At 45.7% G+C, this 24,251-nt stretch overlaps 1 protein-coding gene and 1 long non-coding RNA gene across 17 annotated transcripts in view; one reads left to right on the top strand and one right to left on the bottom strand.

Annotated features, from left to right (window-relative positions):
- EIF4G3 (eukaryotic translation initiation factor 4 gamma 3) overlaps positions 1 to 14,572 on the top strand; it is a 140,894-nt gene extending 126,322 nt beyond the window's left edge. For all 16 annotated transcript variants that reach the window (XM_075773376.1, XM_075773372.1, XM_075773373.1 and 13 more), the window contains 9 exons: positions 911 to 1,026; positions 3,198 to 3,370; positions 5,577 to 5,702; positions 6,426 to 6,507; positions 8,354 to 8,452; positions 9,375 to 9,521; positions 10,650 to 10,731; positions 12,182 to 12,328; positions 13,303 to 14,572. In XM_075773376.1, the coding sequence (XP_075629491.1) occupies positions 911 to 1,026; positions 3,198 to 3,370; positions 5,577 to 5,702; positions 6,426 to 6,507; positions 8,354 to 8,452; positions 9,375 to 9,521; positions 10,650 to 10,731; positions 12,182 to 12,328; positions 13,303 to 13,484 (1,154 nt within the window). In that variant the 3' untranslated portion in view covers positions 13,485 to 14,572. The remainder of the gene's footprint in view (positions 1 to 910; positions 1,027 to 3,197; positions 3,371 to 5,576; positions 5,703 to 6,425; positions 6,508 to 8,353; positions 8,453 to 9,374; positions 9,522 to 10,649; positions 10,732 to 12,181; positions 12,329 to 13,302) is intronic.
- Positions 14,573 to 15,753: 1,181 nt separating this feature from the next.
- On the bottom strand, positions 15,754 to 24,132 carry LOC142604753 (uncharacterized). The gene is made up of 4 exons (XR_012838590.1): positions 23,670 to 24,132; positions 23,026 to 23,239; positions 16,674 to 16,797; positions 15,754 to 15,928 (listed from the first exon to the last, which is right to left on the bottom strand). It is a non-coding gene; the product is annotated as an uncharacterized LOC142604753 (long non-coding RNA).
- Between the last annotated feature and the right edge of the window lie 119 nt (positions 24,133 to 24,251).

The raw sequence follows: 24,251 nt of genomic DNA, 5'->3' as shown, positions 1-24,251 counted from the left end.
TCTCCTCTCACTGGCTTCTCCTCGGATTCATCCGAGTTGAAAGGCTGCGGATAGCAGCAACGCACCGCTCCACAGTGTTGTCGTGCCTGTTCGTATCCTGTTGCTGCTGGTTTCTGGGCTCAGAGTCCCCAAAATCCACATCAGTTCTGCAGAAATGCTTCTTCAGTACCCAGTAAAGCCGTATCTACCCTTCCCAGACATTTCCCAGGGCCAGAGCAGGGATTTGGTTCTGGGACAGATGTGCCCGGTATTTTTTTAGTGCTGCATTGTTGCCAGCCCTCGTTCCACGCCAGTCTCGGTGCGGCATGGTGTTAGCACCCACTGGGGTGGCCTGTCACCTTGCCAGTGCTGCAGCTCCCGCTTTTTGCTCCTGCCAGCAAATCCAGGTGATTTGTTAGTGAGAAAGTATGCTCAGGGCAATGTTCCCTGTGGGCAGAACCTTTATGATAAGTACAGAGTTTTGCTTCTTCCCTGGGAAACATCTAGAAACTGCTACAGCGAGGAATACGTCTCGACTGCCACGACACAGCACACGCTCGTCTTGAAGCTTTGGGGCTTTGTAAAGGACTTGATGGGGACGAAGGTTTTGGGGGTGTGATTGCTTTGGGTTGCTGCCCATCACGGTCAGCGTGTTTTAAATTTGCAGCATGCTGTAACAGCTCAAAGGTTAATTATTTAATGTTGATAGAGTGCTTTGAAGGTGTTGCATCCTGTGTCGCCACCAACCGTGTTTGTGAGAAGGCTGATTTACAGAAATATGGGGAGTTCGTACAGGGGGAAATGTAGCCAAGAAAGATGGGACAGGGAACACACTCTGCTCCCTTGACTTCTAGTTTGAGACTGTCATCTCTGAAAGTGATGCTGATTGTCCTTTTCCACATGTGGGGTTTTTTTCTTATATTTCTACCAGCCAAGCCAGAAGCTCCCCCAGCTCCAGCGCAAGAAAAGCCTTCGCTATCAGAAGAGGAAATAGAGAGAAAATGCAAATCTATCATTGATGAGTTCTTGCATATTAACGATTTTAAGGTAAGGAAAATGAAAACCGCACTTAGCAGAAAGGTCTGTGGGTCTGTATCTCTCCAGGAACAATCTTTGTACGCACCCAGCTCGCACAGAGATAACAGAAGCAGAGGGGGCTGTCAAAATTCAGGCCGCAGCAGCTCCGTGAGCATTTTTAGGAGAATTGTCTCCCGAACTTGTTTTCTGCCCTGCTAGTACTAGGAAAAATAGACCAGCTTGTGTGTTTGAAGCAGCGAGATGTATGCATATCTGTCATGAATCACTGAGCAGCTCCATAATAACAGCAATTTTGGAAGCAGAAAAGCTAGTGGGAAAATAAACTGACGTTTTCATTCAGTTATCGAAGCATGTGCTGTTCTGATCTGGAGGCAGATAAAGCAATACTAAATATTGAACAAACCACTCCAGAGTATTTTTAATAAACATTGAAAATTACTGAGCAGCTGTCATCGCTTCCTAGTTAAAGGTTGAAATTTTGTTTCCCTTGTAAATGGATTTTTAGCTTGTCCAGGGAGTTTGCAAGAAGCGTTACATTGGCTGCAAAGCTGATTGGTTTGATCTTTTGCTGAAATAAATTTAAAAAACCTGCCAAGTTTGCAGTGGCAGCGCTAGGGAGTTCCTGGTTTGGCACCCTAAAAGAGTTGCTGCATTTGCACTTCATTGGGCTTCCAATTAAAATCGGAAAGAGGAATATTCTTATGATGGATTGTTTTGGGTTCACATCTAGTTATCAGGAGGAATTATTAAACCCTGGTTTGGAGAGGGGGGAAAAAAAAAAGTACACTTTGATTTGAGATGTCCCCCAGCTTGCTGGCCTGGCAGATCTCAGCAGGGGGAGTTGGGGACGGCGGGGCTGGTTACAAAGTCGTCTCCGGTCCTTTTTCTTTTTGCAGCAGACTTCAAAGTCCAATCCCTGGATGTCTGGGGCTTTGGGCCGCTTCAGTTTCCGTGCTTGCAAATACAAGGACATTTTTTATGGCTGGATGGAAATAAGAGTTGAATTGTGTTAGACAAGTGCACCTCTGGTTAAAAAAGTACATTAGCTTGAGGCAGCTCGTTTGTGTTAGGGAGTTATTTGATAATCGTTTGTGTTAGGGAGTTATTTGATAATTGTAAATTCTCAGTGCTCTGAAATGCAGGATGGAACAAAGCTTCTGATGAATTCAGCTTACACGCACATTAATAAGGCCATGCGTTAATGTAATATATCACAGCGGAATGGCCATTTCTTGTGAGTTTAGTCTTCAGGATTTAACCTGACTGTAAATTAAAACTGTTGAGCTGTATGTCTAGTGACCCCGGGGTCAACCAGCGGCACGTTCACCTGTCTGTCCTGGAGACACTGGGATGCGTTGGACATGTCTGACAGAAAAGCTCTGACCCGAACCCGCGGCCTGGGACCGCCAGGCTTGTGACCTGCGGAAAAAACCAGCCGTTCAGGGCCTGCAGAAATGCATCTGGGGCTGCCAGTTCTTGATAACTAAAGGCATAACCGAGGACAGAGAGCAAATACCTTTAGGTAGGAAGCCTGCTGAGATCTGTTGGGCTAGGCCTAGGAGGTCAGTGGAAGATCTTTGCTGATGACAGTGGAGGTTTTTGAAGTGTGACACCGAGCACTTCTCTGAAAGTCTCTGTTTAAGAGTTTTATTTTTCTCGGGTTACAAAATGCACGTGCCAGAAAGTAGAAGCTTTAGAAATGGGAAATTTTCCTCCAAATGCTCCCCACCTATTTTCTGCTTCTTTCTATGGTGTGGGTTTGTAACAGAGGCATTTCTGTGCCAGATCAGATCAGCAATGAATCTGAGTGTCCTCCTTTTGCCTTGGCTTGATGTTTGATGAAATAATAGGCGTTTTGGTGGCATCCAGAAGACAATTCCTGTCCTTTCACTGAGCAGCCGAACTGTACCCAGGAGCGTGATCATGTATTTTAAAAATTGTTGCCTGCGTGGTATAAATTCTTATATTTTATGTATTTTTTTTTTATTATTACGATTCAGTTGCCATCTCAGTGGTGATTTGTGATGAGGTTCCGCAGCCTAATTCAGCACCTTTGCCAGGCAGCTTCACTGAATACTTCCAAAAAACCCAAACTCCTGTGTTCTAGCAGGAAAAATTCTTCTGCCCAGGTTTTTGACGTTTTCAGCTCAGACGAATGATCCTGTGTGTCGTTCGAACAGGAAGCAATGCAGTGCGTGGAGGAGCTGAGCGCCCAGAACCTGCTGCCTGTTTTCGTGCGAGTGGGAGTGGAGTCGACGCTCGAGAGGAGTCAGATCACCAGGGATCACATGGGCCAGTTATTACATCAGTTGGTGCAGTCGGGAAAGCTGAGCAAGCAGGATTTCTTCAAGGGGTTTGTATTCTGCGCATAGAAATGGGTGTTTTTCTTGAGCATTCAGTGCAGATGAACACTGTGTTGGAATGATTTCCCACCTTGCTTTGGTATCCTGCCTTCTCCACGCAATCCTTTTTGAAGGATCATTTCCACCTGGGTGTATTCATCAGTAATATAATTATTGTAATATATTGTTAAGTATTTCAGATGCTTTAGTGAATGTAAATATTTTCGTATTTATATAAAGTATTTATTTCTAAGCAAATATGTAGATGTATATTTAAAGGTGCATGTTTAGATTTCTGGTTTGTGATGCATGTGTCAATGTTTGCCTTTTGGCAAATCGCTGAATACGATTAAAAGAGGAGGAGGAAGACCAAAATCTTCACGTGACATTAATGCCTGGAAGCTGTAACCTCTGAAGTCCTGAGTATCCACAAAGCCGCGGCCACTCTCCCACTGGTAACTCAGGCTTTGTCCGTATGATGTAATTTCTCAGGACAACTCGACTTTAAGGAGTAGACGTGTCCTCGAGGAGCTGAGAAGGAGAATCTGCACCAGATGTGGTATCAGACGGGTTAGACCTTCCTCAACAGATCTGAGTTTCGACCGCTGGTTCATTCCTGCTCGCTGAGTTTTGTGTTTCCAGCCTGGATTTGAGCTGGTGTCCAGTCATAAAAGGATCCGTGTTACGGAGATCCTGGCACCACCCAGTCCTCACTGGGGCTTAGAGCAGGATGATAAAAACAAGGATAACTGGGAAAAGCAGCCAGCAAATGGGCAGATGAAATAATGCTTTTGGATGCTGAGTTTCTGGGTATTTAGCCCCATCTTGCTACTTTTATTTGAATCGTGTCTCACATGGTACCGCTGACCGCTCCGATGGTGATCTCCCTGCTCCCGGGTCTGGCAGGGAATTTCACCGTGATGCAATCCAGTGGCTCCCAGGAAAAGTTTAGGCAGCCTGAGTTCAAAACTGTACGGAACAGCAGTTAAAAAAAAAATATATATATAACCACAGGGAGTACACTTGTCTGTGGCCACACAGTCACTGATGGTCAAAACGACTCGTTTGAAGTGATACATTTCCATAACAGATTGCGATTAAAGCCATTCTTGTGTTTCCTGGAGTGTGGCTAAGTGGCTGTGATGCCAAATAAGTAGGATCTTGATGAAATAGCGGGACGTGCGGTCTGAATGTGGCATAAACAAATTGAAACAGCTCCTGGAGATGATGAAAGAGCAAGTGGTGTTCAGCGGGCACATGAGAAGAACACCCAAACCTACTATACTTACTCACGCAAGACAAATTACCGTGTAATTAGGGGTTATGGGATGAGTAGTGGTCACAGCGCAAGTCTGGAGAGAGACACAACAGGAAACCAGTTTCTGGCAGAAACGCTTGGGCAAACCCAGGTGGAATTAGTAGCAGAGGATGTAAAGAACAAAGCAAAGGAGACGGTTTCTGGGTTTGAAGCACAAGAGAAAATGTGCATTTACAGTCACTAAACTCGACCCCAGAATTTTCAAGGGTTTGAGGGAAAAATGAATCATGATGGAAACTGGTAGGAGAGCCAGAACAGTGATCGTCTTGTACCAGGCTTGGGAATTGAAGCCACCTACAAGGCTTTTATCGGAAAGAAGAGTTCTGAGTGATTCTGGAAACCATAGCCAGAGCTGGGGAACGATTTTGTTTCTGTTCTGGAGGGAAGCCTCTCCCTGGCATATTGAACTTTTTTTTCTGGTGCTGCTTTACATACTTACAGACGTTTTGCTGATTACCTTACATTTGGACTTAGTTATTAGTAATGCCCCTTCTGTAAATGTTGGGATATTTTTAAGAAGTCTCCATTTATTAGATGTTTTGTATTTATAGACAAAAATGCTTTTTAGTTTTACAGGTTTTACTAGTTAACAAAGGACTTGTTACTGGGATAGAATTATTGTAAATGGAGCTTTCCTGGCTGTATCTGCTGGTTTTATGGAAGGTGATGCCTTTTCCACATACTCTCCATGTTATCCGATCAAGAAATTCACTCCCGGCAGTTTTGAAGCACTGAAAGCATAGGATAGCAATATTTGGGGGGGGGTTGTTACGTTTGTGATTCCCTCTCCCTTCTCTCTTTTGTCACAAAGGATTTTTAAAGTGCAGATTTGCACAAATCACAGTCTCAAATTAAATTATATTTAATGCTTGACTTTTTTCTTTTCTTTTTTTCTGAAGTTTTTCAGATACCTTGGAGATGGCGGACGATATGGCCATAGATATACCCCATATTTGGTTGTACCTAGCTGAGTTGGTGACCCCCATGTTAAAAGAAGGAGGAATCTCTATGAGAGAACTTATACAGTAAGCAACACTTGGATTTTTCCAGCGTCGGATGGGCTGTCTGCTTGGCTTTGCAATAGTATTTTCACAGCGTGATTCCCATCAGTAGATAAAAGACAAATAGTATTAGAGGCTCACCTTCTCGTAGGAGTTGATGAAAGGGTTGCTGCCACCGTTCGGGGCTCGCACCAGACTGAAAGCTGTGGTGGGAAGGGAGCTTCTTGCTCTGTAGTCACCATTCAGGGGTGGAAGTTTTATCCATAAATCTACTTCAATCCTCTTTGTTTCAGCTAAGCTAAAAAAATACCCCAGTGTTGTAGAGAGTCATTTGAGAGCACAGTGAGGACCAGAGTTTCTGTATTTTATACGTGCCCTTATGTATTTGGAGATAACTAGAAGCCAATTGAATGGTTCTCTTTTCCTGTAGGTAGTATATTAAGGAAATAATAGCCTTTTCCCCAAAAAGGGTCCTGCTATCTGAATGCAGTGTCCCACAAACGTGAGTGGATTTGACATTACATAAAAACAAACTCTTTGCCATTAGCCCTGTTGTGGCAAGTACGCCGCATCACTGAAGCTTGTTTTATTGGCAGTGCTAACTAGATCAAATCCTTTATTCCTGCCTCGGTTTGATCACTACCCCTTGCCTTGAATTCCAGGCGTGGGGCACTGTTTTATGAAGATAAAACCTTCTTCTGACAATTGAAATTATAAGTAAAAATACCTGGTTTTCTTTCATTCTAGAGAATTTAGCAAACCTTTACTTCCTGTGGGAAGAGCCGGCGTCTTGCTTGCTGAAATCTTGCACCTTCTATGCAAACAAATGGTAAGTGTCCAGGTGTACTGTTCATAGGTAGGAGCTGGATGCAGCGAGTACGTGTTTATGCATGAAGCCTACACATTTCCCACGTGAAAATATTTAGGGATGGGCCAGCCAGTCCAGATAACCTAGGAAACCTGCCTCTTCATCCCCAGTTTCAAACCAAGCCTTAACAAGGTTCCAGAAAGTTAACTTTTTATATTTTTTTTTTTCTCTCACCACTTTTCCCTTTTGCAGGTACCTTTGCACCTGGCTTCTTCCAGAAGCTAGAGTGCTGAAATACTGCAAGAGGGACATTCTCAAGGTATTTCTGGGCTGACCAGAAGCAGCAAGTGCCGGAAATCTTGCGAGAGAGCTGTTCTTGCAGACCGGGGAGGTTCTGAGGGTTCGGATAAGCTTCAGACGGCCTCTCAGACTTCTGGGTGCTTATCCAAACTAAACCTGCCAACTCTTAAGATTCACCCATCACTAGGGGTAGTGACACCTTTTCACCCTGTAACTTCTAGAGCTCTCTTACACGTGTCACAGTCGTGTGTCCAAACAGTTTGGTGGTTTCCCTATAACTCTGTCTCCATTTTTTGTCTCTTTTTTTTTTTTTTTTTTAAATCCAGCTAAATACCGCACTTTGGATAGTGTCTATTTTCAACCCTGTAAAATCCCTCACTTGCCTTTTTTTTTTTTTCTTTTGTTTGTTTGTTTTAAAGCATGCATTCAAATAAGGTCGATTGTTCCAGGAGCATTTCAGTCTAGCAGTGCAAATAGTGACTTTTTATTTATTTTAGCATTATGCTTGTTTGGGCAGTCAACTTCCATTTGTTTTTCTGTTCTGTGAAAGAAGAGCTGCTGTGCTCTGGGGGTTGAAGCACAAACTCGGGTTTCTGTTTCTGCCACAGCTTTCTGATTCGACCTCGTCCAGGCTGATACTTGGACTCGGGTATTTCAATGTAATATCAGTCATTTAATTCAGATCCTGATGAACCGTTGCAGGAACTATGCATAATTAGCTCGTAACAATCTGCATTGTAAACTTAAAATTGTAATGTGCTTTGTAAACTGAAAATCAGGCTGCATTTGTCAGAGCTTAATTTAGGCTGCGCAGCGATCTCTCTTGTGCAGGTGCTATAAGGTAAAAGTTTTTGCAGAGTATTTGGGTGAAGAGAGCTGGTCGTTACTAGTATTTTTATTCTTGTCAGAATCGCAAATACACCATCTTAGGCAGGATACCAAAAGGTCAGCGTGACATTAGGGGATGCAGAAGGTTGAACTGCTGTTGTGCTGCAGAGGTGCTTTTCTCAAGGTTTGCAGTGAATTCTAGGAATTGAAGAGTGAACTTGGTATTACGTACCTGAAATTGAGGTTTGATCTCTGCACAGAAAACAGCCGTGTAAACAATTATTTTCTGAAAGCAGCTAATTTGCTCACACCTTAGTGTCAAGGCAGAGGGAGAGTGAGTCACGGAGTAAGTTCATGACAGAGTCAGGAGAGGAATCGAAGTCATTAACTGCCAGCTCTGTGTCACGGCTGTGGGAAACTGCCTTGTTCAGATGTGTCACTTTTCATAGGTAATCTCTGGCTGCAGTTGTTGCAAACCCCACGTGTCACGTTATGCCTTGTTTCTTACCCATCACCGTGGCGTTTGACCACTTGACAAGATGCGTCTACCTGTGGCAGGATTGCGATATGATTTCTCTTGCACGGGATTTCCAAGACCTTTTCACTTCATTGCTAGGCATCTTGTTTGGTGGCTGAACGGTTCTTTATTTCTCCTGACACAGCTGCACCACTCCGGCTTGTGTAAGCTCCCTTGCTCATCTGTGAAGTCTTTAACATGAACAAACTCTTTGTGTTTTAGAGCCATAAGAAAGTGGGAGCCTTATGGAGGGAGACTGGCCTCAGTTGGAAGGACTACTTACCCGAAGGGGAGGATGTACATACCTTTCTCATGGAACAAGTGAGTTCAGAGCATCTGCTTAACAATATTGGCACGCTGACTTTTAGCTCCACATCCCATTTGTTCATCTTCTTCCATCCCATTCTTAACATATAGTTGGTACAGGATGTGAGGAGAAGTGCCTCCCTCACCAAGCTGGGGTTAGGTTATTTCAGCACCTCCTTTCTGAAACGCCAGGAGGACGGGCTTGTCCCCTCTGACCCCAGGCACGCATCTCCCGTCAGCTGGCTTCCTCTAGGAGATCTCTTGCTCCAGCTGGGGGGGGAACGAACTCAAGAATGAGTTTTGCAGCAAAGACACACCATCTGCAGGAGGGCCAGAATAAATGGCAGAAATTATTCACTCATCTCGCCTTGCATTATCATCCCAGAGAGTTTCATAACTGCGAGGAGCCAGGCTGAGGGAGGGCACCTGGCAGCTCTTGCTGGTGGTGCTCCAAGGAAGAAGCTGGAGGTCTCCCTTTGGAGCTCCAAGTGAGCCACTGCCCTGTTTTAGCGCTTCAGAAGCGGTGCGCTGCAGGAAATGAAATGGATTACCAAGGCCTGGGGCTTGGTGAGGGGACTGCAGATCCTGTGTCACATTTTGCAATGAATTGGGGCGTTAGCTGCAATTCCTTTGCACAAATGCCAGCTCTGGTAATTGCATTCCAGCTCCCCATCGTTGAGCAACATGGACTTTATTTTGTGCATGCAGGGCTGGAGCTGCTCTGAGATGTCTTTGCTGGATAACGTAGATCCCATGTGTTTGTAAAATGCTTCATAATCTTTGGAACAGAGAAAGTATATAAATCATTGTAATGATAACTTAGCAACTGAAAGAAGCCAGAAAGCAGAATGAAGTGTAGCTTGCTGCCTCAATTTAGTATAATTCAGCATAGGAAAGTATCTTTAACTAATTCTCATCATCACTTCTGATGTTGCAGAAGTTGGACTTCACGGAGTCCGACTGTTCCAGTTCCTCAGAAGCACTTTCAGAGAAAGAACTCTCTGCGGAAGAGCTGAACAAGCAGCTAGAAAAACTCATTGTTGAGGACAAGGCGAATGATGAACAAATCTTTGACTGGGTAGAGGTACAAAGACTGTTTTCACCCTCCCTGCACACAGTTCATTAACTGCTCTCATAAATATTTTCTCATCTAAAGGAGCATCTCTGCAGGCTCCTCTCTAGGCATAGGGCACAAAGATGATTAGGTCTGTGCAATCAGCACTTCCAAAGAATTAAAATCTGTATGTAATTAGTCAGTTATTTCATAGTAAGCTTTAGGAAGAAAGAATTTTAGCCATATTAATGTACAACTGTGTAACTGCCTTTTAAATACTGTAGCCTTTTTGACTCTGAAAACACTACTTCTGGCTACTTCTTACACTTTTTTGCAAAATGACCTACCAAAGTCCCCTTGCCGTACTGCAAAAACGTCCTGGGTGGTCACCAAGGGCATGTGTACCTTTCCCAGTGCGTTGGAGCAGTAACTGTAAAAGAAAATAAAGAAAAAGGAAAAAAGAAAGAAAAAAAAAAAAGAGGCCCATCAACCCACTGATCTTTTGCCCTCTGTCGCTGGCTGCATCCTTTAAGCCAGATATTTAATCTAGTGTCTGAAATTATACCCAACCTGATTCATTTAGATCTGTGCTTACAGTTAAATCTTGGTCAGCTTTAATTCCGTTATTTCTATTGCCAGAGCCATATGTTAGAAATGTCATTTTTCTACTGCCGTCAGAGAAGTTGAGAGTGGACTGAAACCAGCACTGAGAATCCGGGGACACGCACAAGCTCTTTGTAGTCTTGGACTAGTTACAGAGCCATTCTCTGAATTTCTTCTACAAAGCAAACAAATCTCCACCCAAAGAGCATGCTGTAAAATTTGTTGAAAAAGCCTAAAACTCTTAGAAAAAATGTATAAGGGCATTGCAAAAGCCAAGTGTTATTGGTTGGGTTTGTGTCTCGAGACAAATGACTAGTTGTGGGAGTAGTTACATGGTGCGTCGATTGTATGAGAACTGTTGTTGCATGTTGACATACCTGAGCTAGTTTCAAGAAGTGAATGGGGGTTTTTTTTATGCGGAGGGGTGAACTGGATTGCTACTGTAGCAGCTTTTGGTGAACTTGAACTTGCTGCCAAATGCAGCAGAGGAGTTTGGAAATGGTTCCTGTCATGCAGCGGCGTGTTTTTAACTGGTCCATTTACTCTTGATTTCAGGCTAATCTAGATGAAAGCCAGATGAGTTCACCTACATTCCTTAGAGCTTTAATGACAGCAGTTTGTAAAGCAGCTATTATAGGTGAGTAACTTGCAATGTAAACACCATACGACCCAAATGCACAAAGAATTATTTTATATTTTTCAGGTTTATATCACTTTTCCCTCCCCCTGAGGCTGTTTTTTATCGCACACTAAGACTTTTGCGCTATATTGCATTCTAGTCCGATCCCCCTGCGACAGCCAGGCGCTTTGCCGGTTGTGGTGTTCTCGAGGCTCTGTCGTGTCCTGGTGACCTTGAGTGAGCAGACGACTCTGAGTAATGCCAGATTGTTCATTGATTTTTTTTTTCTAGTGAAGGTGGAAATGTGCTAGACGTTATTAAGATAATTAGCATTTCCACTCCTGTGTCAGCAAGTACGCGTGGGCGCTCTACCATCACCGATTGCCACGTGCGAGTTGGAAGCGTGGGTTGCAGAAGAGAATCCAGCCTGCGTCTGTGACTTGTTCATAGTTTTATGTCAAAAATTGCAATTTTGGAAAGACGGTTTCTGTGGATTACTTGAGTGTACAGCAGTCGGCTGGAAATGGAGGAAAGGGTGGGTTCCCGAGTCAGACATCTGAGCCTCGGCCCCTCAGGGGGGCTTGAATAAAGCGCTGCAGCCAGAAACATCTGGTCAGTTCACTTTGTTTTCTTTAACTTTACTGTTGGCATCTGGCAAGGCAAAAAAATGCGCTTGTAAAGCACCCGGTTCTGCTCTTAGCTTAGGAGTCACACTTGGTGGAGAGAATGGTCTGAACTTCATCTTGCTGGGAGGGGAAAGCCCAGCTCCTTTCTTCTCCCTGAGAACGGAACCTTTCTGATGCCACCTAGTGTTAATGGTGAAATGACACAGGATTTGATGACAAATGTGTGAGGGTTCCCTGATGAGTATCAAGAATATCTTGTTCTGTTTTAGGTGTTGGCCTTGCCTCTAATTGAGGGGTTTTCCCTTTTGTTTTCAAAATACTACTTAATTGTGTGGCATGATCTACTTAAAAGCTGCTGAATAATTTATCCCTGTTGCTGATGGACTTCTAATGTGTGTTTTTATATATTCCTGATTTCCTCTGTCACATGCAGCTTATGATTCTGTTTCTGCCTTAGTATTTTTAGGAAGAAAAATACATACACTTTCCTAAAAACCTTCTATATAGCTGGAATTTAGGCCTAGCCATTGTACACACTTCGGCCATCCAGTTGTCTGTGGAAATGATTTGTGCTGCAAAGTAAGGTTGGAATTCTTCTGTGTGTGTCAGCAGGCTGGTTAGGGCCAGGGTCGCTGCAGATACCGGTTGAATTTGGGGAACTGGCAGGATCAAGACTTCCAGAAAAAGATGTTGATCAGAAATACTTCCTGTTGTTTCTTATCCTCTTTTCTCTCCATGCTAACCTGTACCTGTGATTTCTATTTGAATAAGTAAAGGCAATAAAAGATCCGTCTCTGCTGCCATGTACCAAAGCTGACCCTCTTTTCTTCTCTTCCCCTCAGCGGACTCTTCTAGCTTCCGTGTGGACACTGCTGTTATCAAACAGAGAGTGCCGATCTTACTCAAGTACCTAGACTCGGACACAGAGAAGGAACTACAAGCACTTTATGCACTACAAGCATCAATAGTAAAACTTGATCAGCCTCCTAGTAAGTGTTGCCTTTGTCCTGGGGATTTGAAGCCTGACAGCCTAAGGAAAAGCTGTTTCCGTGAGAGTAAAATCTAGCAATAGGGTCTGGAAGAGGATGTGCTTTGCCTGACAGTGGAAACAATGTTTTACCTTTTTATCTAGCAGATGAGAGAAAACAGCGTACAATGGTTTCTGCTTGTCCCGATTCCAGCTTTGAGAGCAGCGTAGGTCCCCACGTACTTGGCCAGAGGTTGGCTCTTCCCTTGGTTGCTCCTGTAAGCAGCCATGTAGAAGGAAGGATGAACCTCTGTTGATAAAAAGAGATGGGGGGAAAAAAGAGCAGTAAAAATAATCTGCTGAGTTTTACAATAACCTGGACATGTGAGAGCACCAGGCGTTGTAACTGCATTGCTGCACCACAGATGTCTGTGGACTTGGAGGGAATAAAATGAGTTGGACTCAAAACTGATGAGTCTTGTCCCAGAGACGCTGCAGAAAAGTGTTGCTGGGAAAGAGGCAGGGGAGTTGCCAAAGAAACAATCTGCAGCACAAAACCGGGGTGCCCAAAAACCCCCGACTTGATCATCCTTTGCTTTAAGGCGCTAGTCGTTCGTTACCCCTCCTGCTGAGCCGCGAAAAATTGGGCGTTGGGAGAGGAGCCAGGCTGCCACGCTGTGTGGTCCAGCAAGACGAGGATGGGCCGCTGTGGATTCTGCTTGCCAGCCAATCTCTAGATAATACATTCCCACGGCTGCTTTCCCTTTTCTGCGGATCATGTGTTACCCAGCGGCATCAGAGGGACCTGTTTTCCCTCTCAGCTGTGTGTAACCAGCCAGGAAGCAATAACTCCATAACAGACCTTCCTTTTACTTGTATCTGCATCTCTCTCGTTAATGTCACGTTAATCCCCTTATCCGTAACCGTGGTCTTTGTCCACCGACTTAAACTGCGCAGTACTAACAGCTGTTCTCTCCCATTATTCCATTATCGCAGATTTGTTGCGGATGTTTTTTGATTGCCTGTATGATGAGGAGGTAATATCAGAGGATGCCTTCTACAAGTGGGAAAGCAGCAAGGACCCGGCGGAGCAGAACGGGAAGGGAGTAGCGCTAAAATCTGTCACAGCATTCTTCACGTGGCTACGGGAGGCCGAAGAGGAGTCGGAGGATAATTAAAACTTAAAATACAGAGAAAGAAAAAACAAAAACAATTTAAGTATTTTTTTAAAAAGTTTCACGTCTTCGCCAATCACAGTGCAGCAAGGCCAATTCTCGCGCAGACCCCCCCCCTTCCCCCACACATGCACGAGTGGGAGAGGTAAAACTAGATAACCACAAAGGTGATCATGGAGGAAAAAGGTACTTGGAAAAAAAAAGTAAACTTCATACCTGAGGGCGGGAGCACTAAACCAAAATACATGTATTATTTATAGAAAATATTTTCTGTTTTAATCTTTTTTTTTTTCTGTTCTTTTTAAACAAGGACTCATACTTACAGAAACACAAAGCAAAACAAATCTGTTTAGCGCAAAAAAAAAAAAGTTGAAAACTTTTAATTTATTATTTTAAGGACTGCAAATGCCAGTGTAATTTTTAAATTTGCAGTTTCTGTAAACAAATTGTATAATAGAACAAAAGCAGAGAAATAAATTTCCCTCCCCTTCATATGCACCTCAGTTTTGTTTCGAAGCATGATAAATAGACAAAACTTTCAAGGGGGTTGGGGTAAGCTAGATGAGGAAGAGTTCAATTTTTTTTTTTTAATTGTCATCAGAATTTTTCTGCCTGCCTCTCAGCTTGCTTCAGAAATTTATAAAGAAAATAGTAATCAAAACGTACATAACCTTGGAACGGAAGGAAATGCATTTGAGAAAACCGCTGCGGACCAGAGTGCTCCGAAAATAACTCATTCAAAACAGTGCTACCCTGGGGAAAAAAGTACTAGTGATACTTTCAGAACCTTTAGAGCAACTTTAAGGCTTGTAAATACATAGAACAAATATTTAAAAAAAGAAAAAAAGAAATTGACTCAATACTATTTCTTTTCACTTTCAAAATATAAAGAACAAAATAAAGACAAACATTGCAAGTTTAAAAGAAAGTAAAACGACTTCTCCTTTGACAGCTGCTGAATGTGTGCACCATCTCTGAGCGGTGCTGGCTTCCTTTTCATTGTGTGGATCCTCGGTTCCAAATTGTGTACATATAGTGTGTGTATGTATGTGTGTCTACCAAAAAAGAGGGGTGAGAGCAATTGTTGGTTTTTTTTTTAAAAAAAAAAAAAGGGGGGGTTGCTGCTTGGGAGACCTTTTCTGCAGAGAGAACTTAATGGCCGATGAGCAGCTGGCTGGGCTGCTGTACCGTGTAGGTGCGTTTGGTTCCCAGCACGTTGTTGGGAGATGACCTCGGGAGCGGTCAGTGCCCGATCCCAGCTCAGTTTTTCTGGCCGCAGTGTCTCTCGTGTGACTTGGATCAGTGGCGTCATCCTGGGGACTTGGGACCCTGGTAGCTGCAGAGGTTGCAGCTGCTCGAGCGGAGAACCGACAGCCCTTCGCTGTGGCTTGCGCGTCCGTTGCTGTCGCCGCTGCCCTTCGCATCTGCCGGTCGCCTTGCTGTGCCTAAGGAACCCAAAGACCCATAACGGGTGAAAACAAGCGCCCTATGCAAGTCAAGAGGTGGAACAAGCGCTGCAGTGCTCTTCCTGGCCCTGCCCACCCCGTGACGGTGTCTGAAGTCTGCAGCCCGGGTACAGATTAACAGCGGTCACTTCACAGTGCGGTGGGAGCGCGTGGACCTCAGGCGCGCCCCTATGCCACGCAGTCCTCCAAACTGAGCTGCTGCTGAGTACGTTAAGTCTCTTGTGTGTCTCTCTCCAACAACCAAAGATGACCTGCTAGCTCTCACTGTGAAGAAGCATCTACCATAATACAGTCTGCAAAGTTTGTGAAGCCCGAAAATGTAGTTTGTGAACTGTGGTCCGTGGACCGCGATTAACCTGTGGAGCATTTGCTGGTGGTCTGTGCAGCACTAGCTGCTCACATGATGCTGTCTTTTTCTTTCCAGCTGCTAAATCACTTCTTTTAAAAAAAAAAAAAAAAAAAGCCAAAAACAGGGGGGGAAAAAAGGCTACAAATACATTAAATACTTTCCTAATCTTACTTTTACATGTAAACAATTGCTGTACTTGCATAAGGATGTTATTTGATCACCAGGGGGAAGGGAGGAGGGTGCCTGGTTGTGGCTGGAGGGGAGATGTCTGTGAGACGCTTTCCCTGTGAACATGTGTTCCATGCCATGAATCTGAGCTAGAGAATCCATGGCCTAAAACACTAGAGCATTGTTTGGGGTTGGTATTTTTTTTTTTTTTTTAGTAACAATAAAACACTTTTCTCTGATGTTTTGTTAAAAAAAGGAAAAAATATTCTCACCCTTAATATATGCATATGTATGTATCTGCATGTATGACATCCAGCGACTCTCCATCCTCAGCTGCTTCCCCTCCCAGCCCCGCAGCTGGGCCCAGCAGTTTGGCCACAGGCGCTGATCTCCGAAAGGCTCGTCCGCATGGAAACCCCCACGCAGCAGGTCTCGAGGTGTCTGTTAAATCTCTGCAGAAGGTCCTGTGGGGGCAAAGTCATTTTTGAGCCAGAACGTGAGCGAGTACGTTGATGGTTTGTAGCAGCTAAATAGGTGAATTAAATGGATGCGAGTTTGTATGTAAATGAGGCCAAATATTTGCCAAGTTGGTGTGCGTACCTGATGGATTTCCTCTCGGAGGATGGGCAGTGTCAGACCCGGCTGGGAATGTGAGCGTGTGACGCCAGGGCTGTACCATGCGAGGACTGTGATTTATTTATTGATGGCCTTGAATTGGAAGAGAAGAAATTGCTTGAGCCTTTGAACAGCCACGTGTATCAAAGTGTGTCAGGCCAGGGAAATCTGTTTGGGGAGCTTGAAGCTTTTGGCTGAAAGAGTTGGAAAACTGTTGGCTGGAGAACATGGGAACGGTGAGCATGTGGGTAGAGGAGAGATGAGAAAGTCTCTCTCCTCCTTGCTTCAGCCTTTTAATGTTAAATGTTCCAGAGGGAAGAGAACTTGCCCTCTTAGTGTCCTGCAAATGCCAGGAAGGGATTTTTCCAAGGTTTTAAGAGTTTTTTCCAGAATTACCCAAAGGCTTTGAAAAGGTGGGTTTGCAGCATGGAAAGCTTTGCATTTTCTTAAGCTAGATCAGTTAAGCTCACATGGAGTGCTGAGAGCATTTTATGCACAAGACCTTGAGGTGCAGCGTCCCACAAATGTCACCGCAAGGACCAAAACTGCTTCCTCTGCTCCCCTTGTGCCGTTTGCCACATGCCGCTTGCTTACCTGCACCTGTACCAAGGTGTGGTTGCTCTTCAGTCGCCTTCTAGATCAGCGCGGGTGTGCAGGCAGTTGGGGCTCCTCAGGATGCAGCCTGGGGTCCCAGAGGACCTTTGCAACATGTCTCCTCCTGAAGGGTATTAAACTACAAAAAGACTGTGAGATATATGAAACAGAAAAGGGGTAATTAATTAAAAGAGGTTCCCATGGGAGTGCGATTCATGGGAACCTCATTTTATGTAAGTGAGGAGAGGTGAGCTGTGGTTACTCCTGCCTAACATTACAGCAAAGCCTAAGCAGGGAGGGCTGCAAATACTAAAGGTTTGGGTGTGTTGGGGTTTTTTTTTCTTCCCAGTTTTGGTCCTGTAAGGCCTTTAAACACATTTTCTGGGCAGGCTTGTGAACATGGCGGGGAGTTAATGTAGCTCAGCAGGAAAGAGCTGTATTAGAAGCCATTTCCACCACTGGGAACCCTTCTTGTGCTAAGGCTGTGCACACTATCAAAGGCATGGGCAAGGAGGAGCAGATGTATCATTTACGTCCTTGTTTATTGCTGAAATTGTCCCCAAACCTGAAGAAGTCAAACGGAAAATTTCGAGGCCAGGTGTCTGCCTAAGGCTGGTTTCTTTCTAGGAAAGTGTTTTCAGAAATAGATCAGCCATTTCTGTCAATGAGGTCAGGGAATCGCACTGGTACCAGACGTTGTGCTCTGTCTGCATGTGTTAATGTGTTCAGTTTTTAACCTTGTTTTCTCAAGAAGCCTCGGGTCCAGGAGCAGACCTTGGTGTGCAGAAAAATCTTTTGCCTGGGATCAGCATTCCCTGGTGCAGGAGCTGGTAAAGCCAAAGAGACCATACGGCAGGAGAGGTTCAGGAAAAGGGATTCTTGTGCAGAGATGGGTTTTAGTGTGCACAAGGTGGGTTTAAGCCAGTAGTAACTTAAACTGGTCGTTGCTGCGTTCCTGCGACCCACAGAGCTTTTGGTTCCAACCCTGTAGACTGTTTATTTCTGATGAAGGAAACACAGGGCCTCTAAATAAAGTCCCATTAACTCGCTGAGCATCCTGAAAACGCTTAAAACCAATTGCAGATGTCAGCATCTCATTGCCAAAAGGGTGGCTGTGATCGTTCCTGCGGCGTTTCCTTCCAGCGCGAGTCCTTTTTACGGACAAAGGGACCTGAAGCTGGTCGCCTTGTCAGAAGCGTTTGCTGCAGAGCAGAAAAGCTATTAGAGCCATGCCCCTGGCACTGCTCACTTGATATGTTTCACAGACATAAGAGGGTTTAGCTTTGGGGGCAGGAAGCTCAAAATCGCACCCCTCCCTAAATGCTCTCATGCCCTTAGATCCAACACGTCTGGCCTTGAGGCACTGAACTGCCTCTGGGCGAGTTGGCTGTTGGCCGCAGGTCAGTACGTGGTGGTGGTGAGATGCCGCAGGGCAGGATTTGGTCAGGGCTGCCATGCGCTACGTGGGGATGAAGCCGTCGGGAGGTGTTTAGGCTGGCAAGCACTCGGAGCTCTCACTTTATGCAGTCGGTCTGGCAGGGAGAGCTTGGCCTTTCTGCTTTTTGGAAGACGTTGGCCCTCTGCTGCTACCTGATCCTTGGCCAACTGAGTGGCGTCTCCAGCCAAGCAGCGTCAGGAGCGCGAGCTCTTCGCACACCGCTTTCTTTTAATAAGGTGCCAACCCAGAGGCTCGCACAAGACAGCATGCGCTGATAAAAACTCCAAGCAAAGGTCTGATGTGGCCTGGGGGCTGCATGCGAGCTTCAACAACCATAGGATGGAGCCTGGGGATGAGGAGGCTTCAGCCCAGAGGGTCTTGCTTGGCTGCCCATCTCCCAGCCCAGCGATGTGGATAGATAACCACCCGCAAGGAGCCGTCGCAGGAAAATCACAGTGATGGGCAAGCAACCGCAGCAAGAGATTGATTAACCCACTCAGCTTCCAGCAGTGTGACTAAATCCCTGCTGATATCGGAGGAAATTGGAACTCAAAAGTTGTCCACCCTCGTGCTTCCCACCTGCAGGTTACCATCGTGGAACTGTGGTTTGCTGCAATAACTCTCTGCTTATTTAAATGGTGCTGTACGGATGCCTGACCGCGAACTGTGGAAAGCTTTGGCCATGCGGCACCGGTTTCTCTTCGTTTCCAGCTGCTAAATTGTGCTGAAAAGGCAACAGAAATAAAACCAGCTCCCGCTTCGTGCAGTGCTTTCCAAAGGGGAATTTGTTGAGGTGTGCAGTTGCAGTCCCAGCTGCAAGGATGGTTGTGCTGCAGTTGCAAATTGGAAGGGGGAAGAGGGGGCTTGGGGAAGGCCATCGAGGCTTTAAGTTAGGAAATTTTTCTGTTACCGAGCAAGTGGAGAGAACAGTAAAGCCTAGCTCTTGCATGCTTGGTTGTACTCTTGCAGCCCCCTGCAAGGTTTAACAGGAGATACTGTCACGAAGCAGAGTTTTACTCAGGGTACAGAGCATTAGCGAAGATTGGAGCAGAGCACTGTTAAGTGTTTTATCACAGTACTGCAGAGAACAGCTGGGAGGGAGCTGGAAAGATCATCTCAGCAGATGCAGCTGGTACCTTCAGGTCTCACCCATGAGGGAAAAATCTCTCATTTCAGTGTTGCAGAATAAACTAGTCTGAAATAACGCCTGGTGCAAATGCTCTGTGCCACTGAAGGTGGCCCAACGTGAATAATTGGTCAGTCCCGGCCACCTCCTGTTTGTGTGTGAGCAAGTTGTGCTGGGTAACCAGGTACTTCACCACAAGCAGCTGGTCTGAGAAGGGAGCAGGCGTTCGGATGCTTCAGCACTCCACAGGGTCGCGGCACCACCAGCGTGTGAATTTATGGTGATGGGCGCAGCGCGCAGCTTTTGTCCTGCTGCACAGCCCAGTTTTGGGTGTCTTCGTACACCGTGATCATCAAACGCGAGGAATTTCACACACCTTCTCTGCAAAACAGGGTGTTTCACCAACCCTCCAAGGAAACACATCTCATTCTTCTGGTCTCCTCCAGCACCACAAGGTGGATATTTTGAGCAGGAGCCTGGGCTGTGATTGACACGTCTCGAAAAAAAGCCAGTTGAGAAGATTTCCCACAGAGAGATGAGCGAGCCAGCACTGGAGCTGACCGTATGCTTCAAGCAAGAGCCATCGTCAGAAATGCTTTACGTTCCGGCTCAACCTGAAGGTTTTTTGTCTTCCCAGCACGGCTCGCTGGCATGGCGCTGCTCTCTTACAGTTGCAGGACCAGCGCGGAGGCCGGAGTCCAGCCAGGCTGCTGAACATGCCAGGCGTGCTGCCGATCGCAGGGGGGTAGGGTGCACGCACAGCAGCCAAAAATGAGCTTTTTGCAACTGCAAAAGCACATCCCAGCCAGGAATTGTTACTGACAGTAAGTTATTACCTGCCCGGGCAAAGGGGGCAGCCGCTGTGTGCTCTGTGCTGCAGCCTGCTGCTTACCAGTTTTAATCTGAAACAGTGTTTGGCTCAGAACACGGAGGAATTTAGCAAATTCTTGCTGCCAGACGTGAACTGTGAGGACACACGGCTTTGGGAGAGGTGTGTTGTCCCAGTGTGAAATGCTGAGCTGGTAGACTTCAACCTCTCTTTGGCTTAGGGGAGCTGTCATTTCCAATAGCCTGTTTTGGGTAAAGTAAATCACAAATGTCATACTAAAAGTGCTGTAGAAAACAAATCGCAACTTCCAGCCACCGGTCTCCCAGCGATAATAGCATCTGCCTCATTAGCAATAAGGATCTTTTTCAAATTAGAGTGTTTCTAGAAAAGTGGCAGCCTGCAGAGGCTGCTTAGTCCACTACATTTTCCTGCTCCAAATTTGTCAGCTCCAGCAGCAGGTACATTTCTATCATATATTTGCTCCAGAATGGCACAAACTTTGGTATATTTAAGCATATTTTTATTCACTTGCTAGGAACTGCTATAAAAATGGGTTTGAAAGTGTGCAGAATACTCCTCGGAAAAGGGGAAATGGTTTGAAAAGATAAGCCTAACCAGGTTAGCCTTAAGGGTAGCTGTTAGAGGGGCAGCAACAGAGATCAGCTGGGAGATGTAGGATGATGCTGGAAAAAGTACGGAGAAAAAAATATTGGGAAGCTGATAAAGAATAAAGAGATCAAAAGGGATGCCTAGAAGGCCACAAAGTGGCAGGGAATATGCATTTTTGAGTCGAAAGCAGAAAAGGAGTGATTTTTGCACAGCATTACAGGGAGTACAGGGCTGACAGCCAGAATCTGCTGCTGGAAAGAAGTAAGTAGGAATTGGAAGAGAATTGCAAGTTTTTCTGGCGATCATTAGATATGTGTCTGGTAAAGTAAACCAGCAACAAAGCGGAAAATTGTGGTTAAAGGACGTCACCTCATCTCTTCTAAAAGTCTGTATTTCTACTGGAGATGTAAAGGGGGAAAAATCCAGAGGTAAAAAGCAGCTCAAGCGTAAAGACAAGAATTGTGTGTGGGACTGCGGGAAGGGTGACACCACTGTGTAACAGGTAAGTCCTTCATCACATCATACGTCCGTGTGCTGCAGGCAAAAAGCCCCTGGAAGTCTGTGTGTGGCTCTACAAGTAGAAAGTGATTATGGATGTGAGACACCTACATTAACTAACTATTATTATGGGATAATTATACTCTGCACCACTACCTGTGCAAATCCACGGGGTCAAGGTGAAAACGGCAGGAACTGGCCCAGTATGGCCGGGCACACCACCGGCTGAAGGGAGACTGCAAGGCAGAAGAGCAAGGGTCCTCAAGTGATCCCATCAAACCCTCGGATACGCATTCAGGGATGAACAGATCTAAAGATAAGAAGCTTCTCAGGGAATGTTTGATTTGTTTTGCAAAACACAAGAAGCTGAAGAAGCAACAGCAGAATGTGAAGCCTTAAGGATGAAGGAGCTCCCCAGCCTGCTGGCAATTCGACAAGGGACGAAGTGGAAAAAGGATCAAATTCTCCCTGAGCCAGGCAGACTGTGGGCCAAAAATGTATAAGAGTCTTTATAAAAACAAATACAAAGGTTGAGTTAAAAATGGAAAAAGGAAAAAACTCACCAAAAACTTGGGGTGACACCACCAGAGGCAAGGCCTAAATATAATCAGAGCTGAAGTGCGGAGCTGCAGGCCAATATTAAAACACAATTTGGTGACCAAGATGCTGCACTCACTTAGCCAGCAGGGCCAAGAACATTATCGGCAGGAGCCGATTTCAATGTGTAAGGCACACAAAGGTAATTATAAAAAGTAATAATAATCTTGTGTTTTGTACCATGCGTGGCAGGTAGCTGTTAATCAACACAGAGGCAGTGCTTATTAAATAATAATTTAAAAAATGTTCACTTTAAGTAAAAAAATTTGGTAAATTAGGGAAAATATCAGTTGGCATAGAGTACGAAAGTTAACAGAGGGGTTTGTGACCCCTGGAATGGAGTTTCTGTGACCAGACAGATGTATTTAAACCAGAAGTACAAGAAGTTTCTGGTTTCTAACAGAAGAATGAGAACACCTGGCACTGCTTTGGATACGGGGTGGAAACTGTAAATCTCTTGACATGCAAATTTTACAGCTACTCCTTGGGAACAGCAGCAATGTGGCTAAACGATCTGGTTTAAACTGCTAGTTGCACTGTACAGTCAAACCCCAAAGCTGTAGGCAAATTTGTGAAAGCTTTAGGGCTGCAGAAAGAGATAATCAAATGGAATGATTTTAGGGGGAAAAAGAATATCCACAAACCAGCTGGAATCCTACTAGGGCACGGCACCTAGGAAGGCAGGAAAGGCATTGAAAGCGGGTTTAATAATTATTAAGAGTATTTTATCCTCACTGAAAGGTGGCTCCTGTCACACACTGTATGCAGCACTGAGGGAACAGGGATGGGGGTGCAAATGACACCAGCCTGCCCGAAAAATGAGACGAAGGGGAGATCAAGCAGTGGGTTTTGGTGCAGCTGCCTTCCCCACACGTGGTATTTTCAGAAGAGCCCACCCTGGTCAGGCAGGGGTGTGGTTGTTAAGGAATGCATAGCTCCCACAGCTCCCCTCTGGGGTGGATTTTGAGAGAAAAAAACAGCAAAAGAGACAACAAAAGCTTTTCTCCTCTGCTTGCATCTCAGTGTAGCTCTGTGGCTCTGCCAACGCAGGTGCTGGGGTTTCGTACAAAGGCTGAGGTGATTTCATCTTTTCCTTCTTGGTGTCTCAAAAGGCGGCAGTAATGGAGCACGTTCCCTCTCGCTCCCCTCTCCTCCACCTCCAAATCCCTCCCCTCCTGCCAGAGAGGCACCGCAAGGGGAGAAAGGCCAAAGAACACATTTTTCTGCAGCTGCACGGTCGTCGTTTCGCACTTACAAGCAAGACAGGAATGTTTAGCAAAGTGGAGCCATCTGGCTAAGGCGCTTCCAGGGCTGTTCAGTGCAGGAGACAAAGGACTGTATGAAAGCAAAGCGTCGCGGAGATAATCTGGAATGGAGAAGACGACACTGAGCAGGGTTGGATCTTGGTCACAACAGCTTGCTTTTGGAAGGCAATGCTCTTGGGTGTAGTACGTTGTTGTAGCAGCCACCTAAGGGGGGGGGGAAGAATTGGGAGAAGCTTAGATAAGAAATAGTCAAGGCACTATTGCAGAAACAAGACACCTCCACAGGGCTTTGAATGGTTTAAGTGCTTCTGAAAGGGGCTTCCCATGCACAGGGAGGGATAAAAGGTACCACGGTGCCCAAATAAATGTGTTAGTGCCTGTACAGTCTTCAAAACACAAATGAAAAGCGGCCAGGGCAAGAGACTACAGATGAAAAGTTCTGCAGCATAGTTGGACAGAGCTTGTAGAAAGCGTATGTATGGCAGAAAAGAAAGTATGAGTAGGTAGAGAAGGGAATTGAAGAGTTGTACATTCAAGTGAAGAAAAAAACCCAACCCAACCCACAAGCCTAGCCAAAAAAATAAAGTAACAAACATGGAGCAAGAGGTACACAGGAATAGCTTCTGTTCATTACCTCTCCGTGTAAAAGACCTGAAATGGTGGTGAAAACACCAGCGTGGGTCACACCCCTGCTCTGCCTTGCAGTGATAATCCTCACCGCAGGCAGCTGAGGCACAGGTAAAGAAGCTGCCTGAAAAGGAGCAAAGCCAAGGAACGCCAGGAAAGGGATCCTTCCTGCAAGTGAGAACTTGTTTTTGCAGAAAATTTCCAGCTTGCAGCCAGATCTCTGCAATGGAAATAGCGTAACTGAGGCAAGCAGTAAATTACACGGCTAATGAGAGGGGCAAGGGGGTAAAGAATAAGAGGCTGAGGCAAAACGAAGGCAGGCAGAGGAGGAGTTGCAAACGGCGGGAGAAGGTCGAAGCAAGAAACCGGAGCAAAAATGCGACGCTGCAACGTTCCGTAACTGGAACGCCCGGGTACGCAGGGTTCTGACAGCCGCGGTGGGGCCCCTGCCCGGCGGGGCTGAGGTGACGGCCCGCGGGCGGTGGCGGTGGCTGCCGCCCCCTCAGCGTCCTCAGGGGACGGAGGCGGGGAACGCGCACGCGTAGAGCCGCTAACGGCCGCCGAGGAGGCGCACGCGCCCCGCCCCGCC

The sequence above is a fragment of the Balearica regulorum genome, chromosome 21 (genome assembly GCF_011004875.1).
Source record: "Balearica regulorum gibbericeps isolate bBalReg1 chromosome 21, bBalReg1.pri, whole genome shotgun sequence".
NCBI classification, from domain to species: domain Eukaryota; kingdom Metazoa; phylum Chordata; class Aves; order Gruiformes; family Gruidae; genus Balearica; species Balearica regulorum.
The sequence above is the reverse complement of the archived record's forward strand: the minus strand, read 5'-3'. Positions and strand labels throughout refer to the sequence as shown.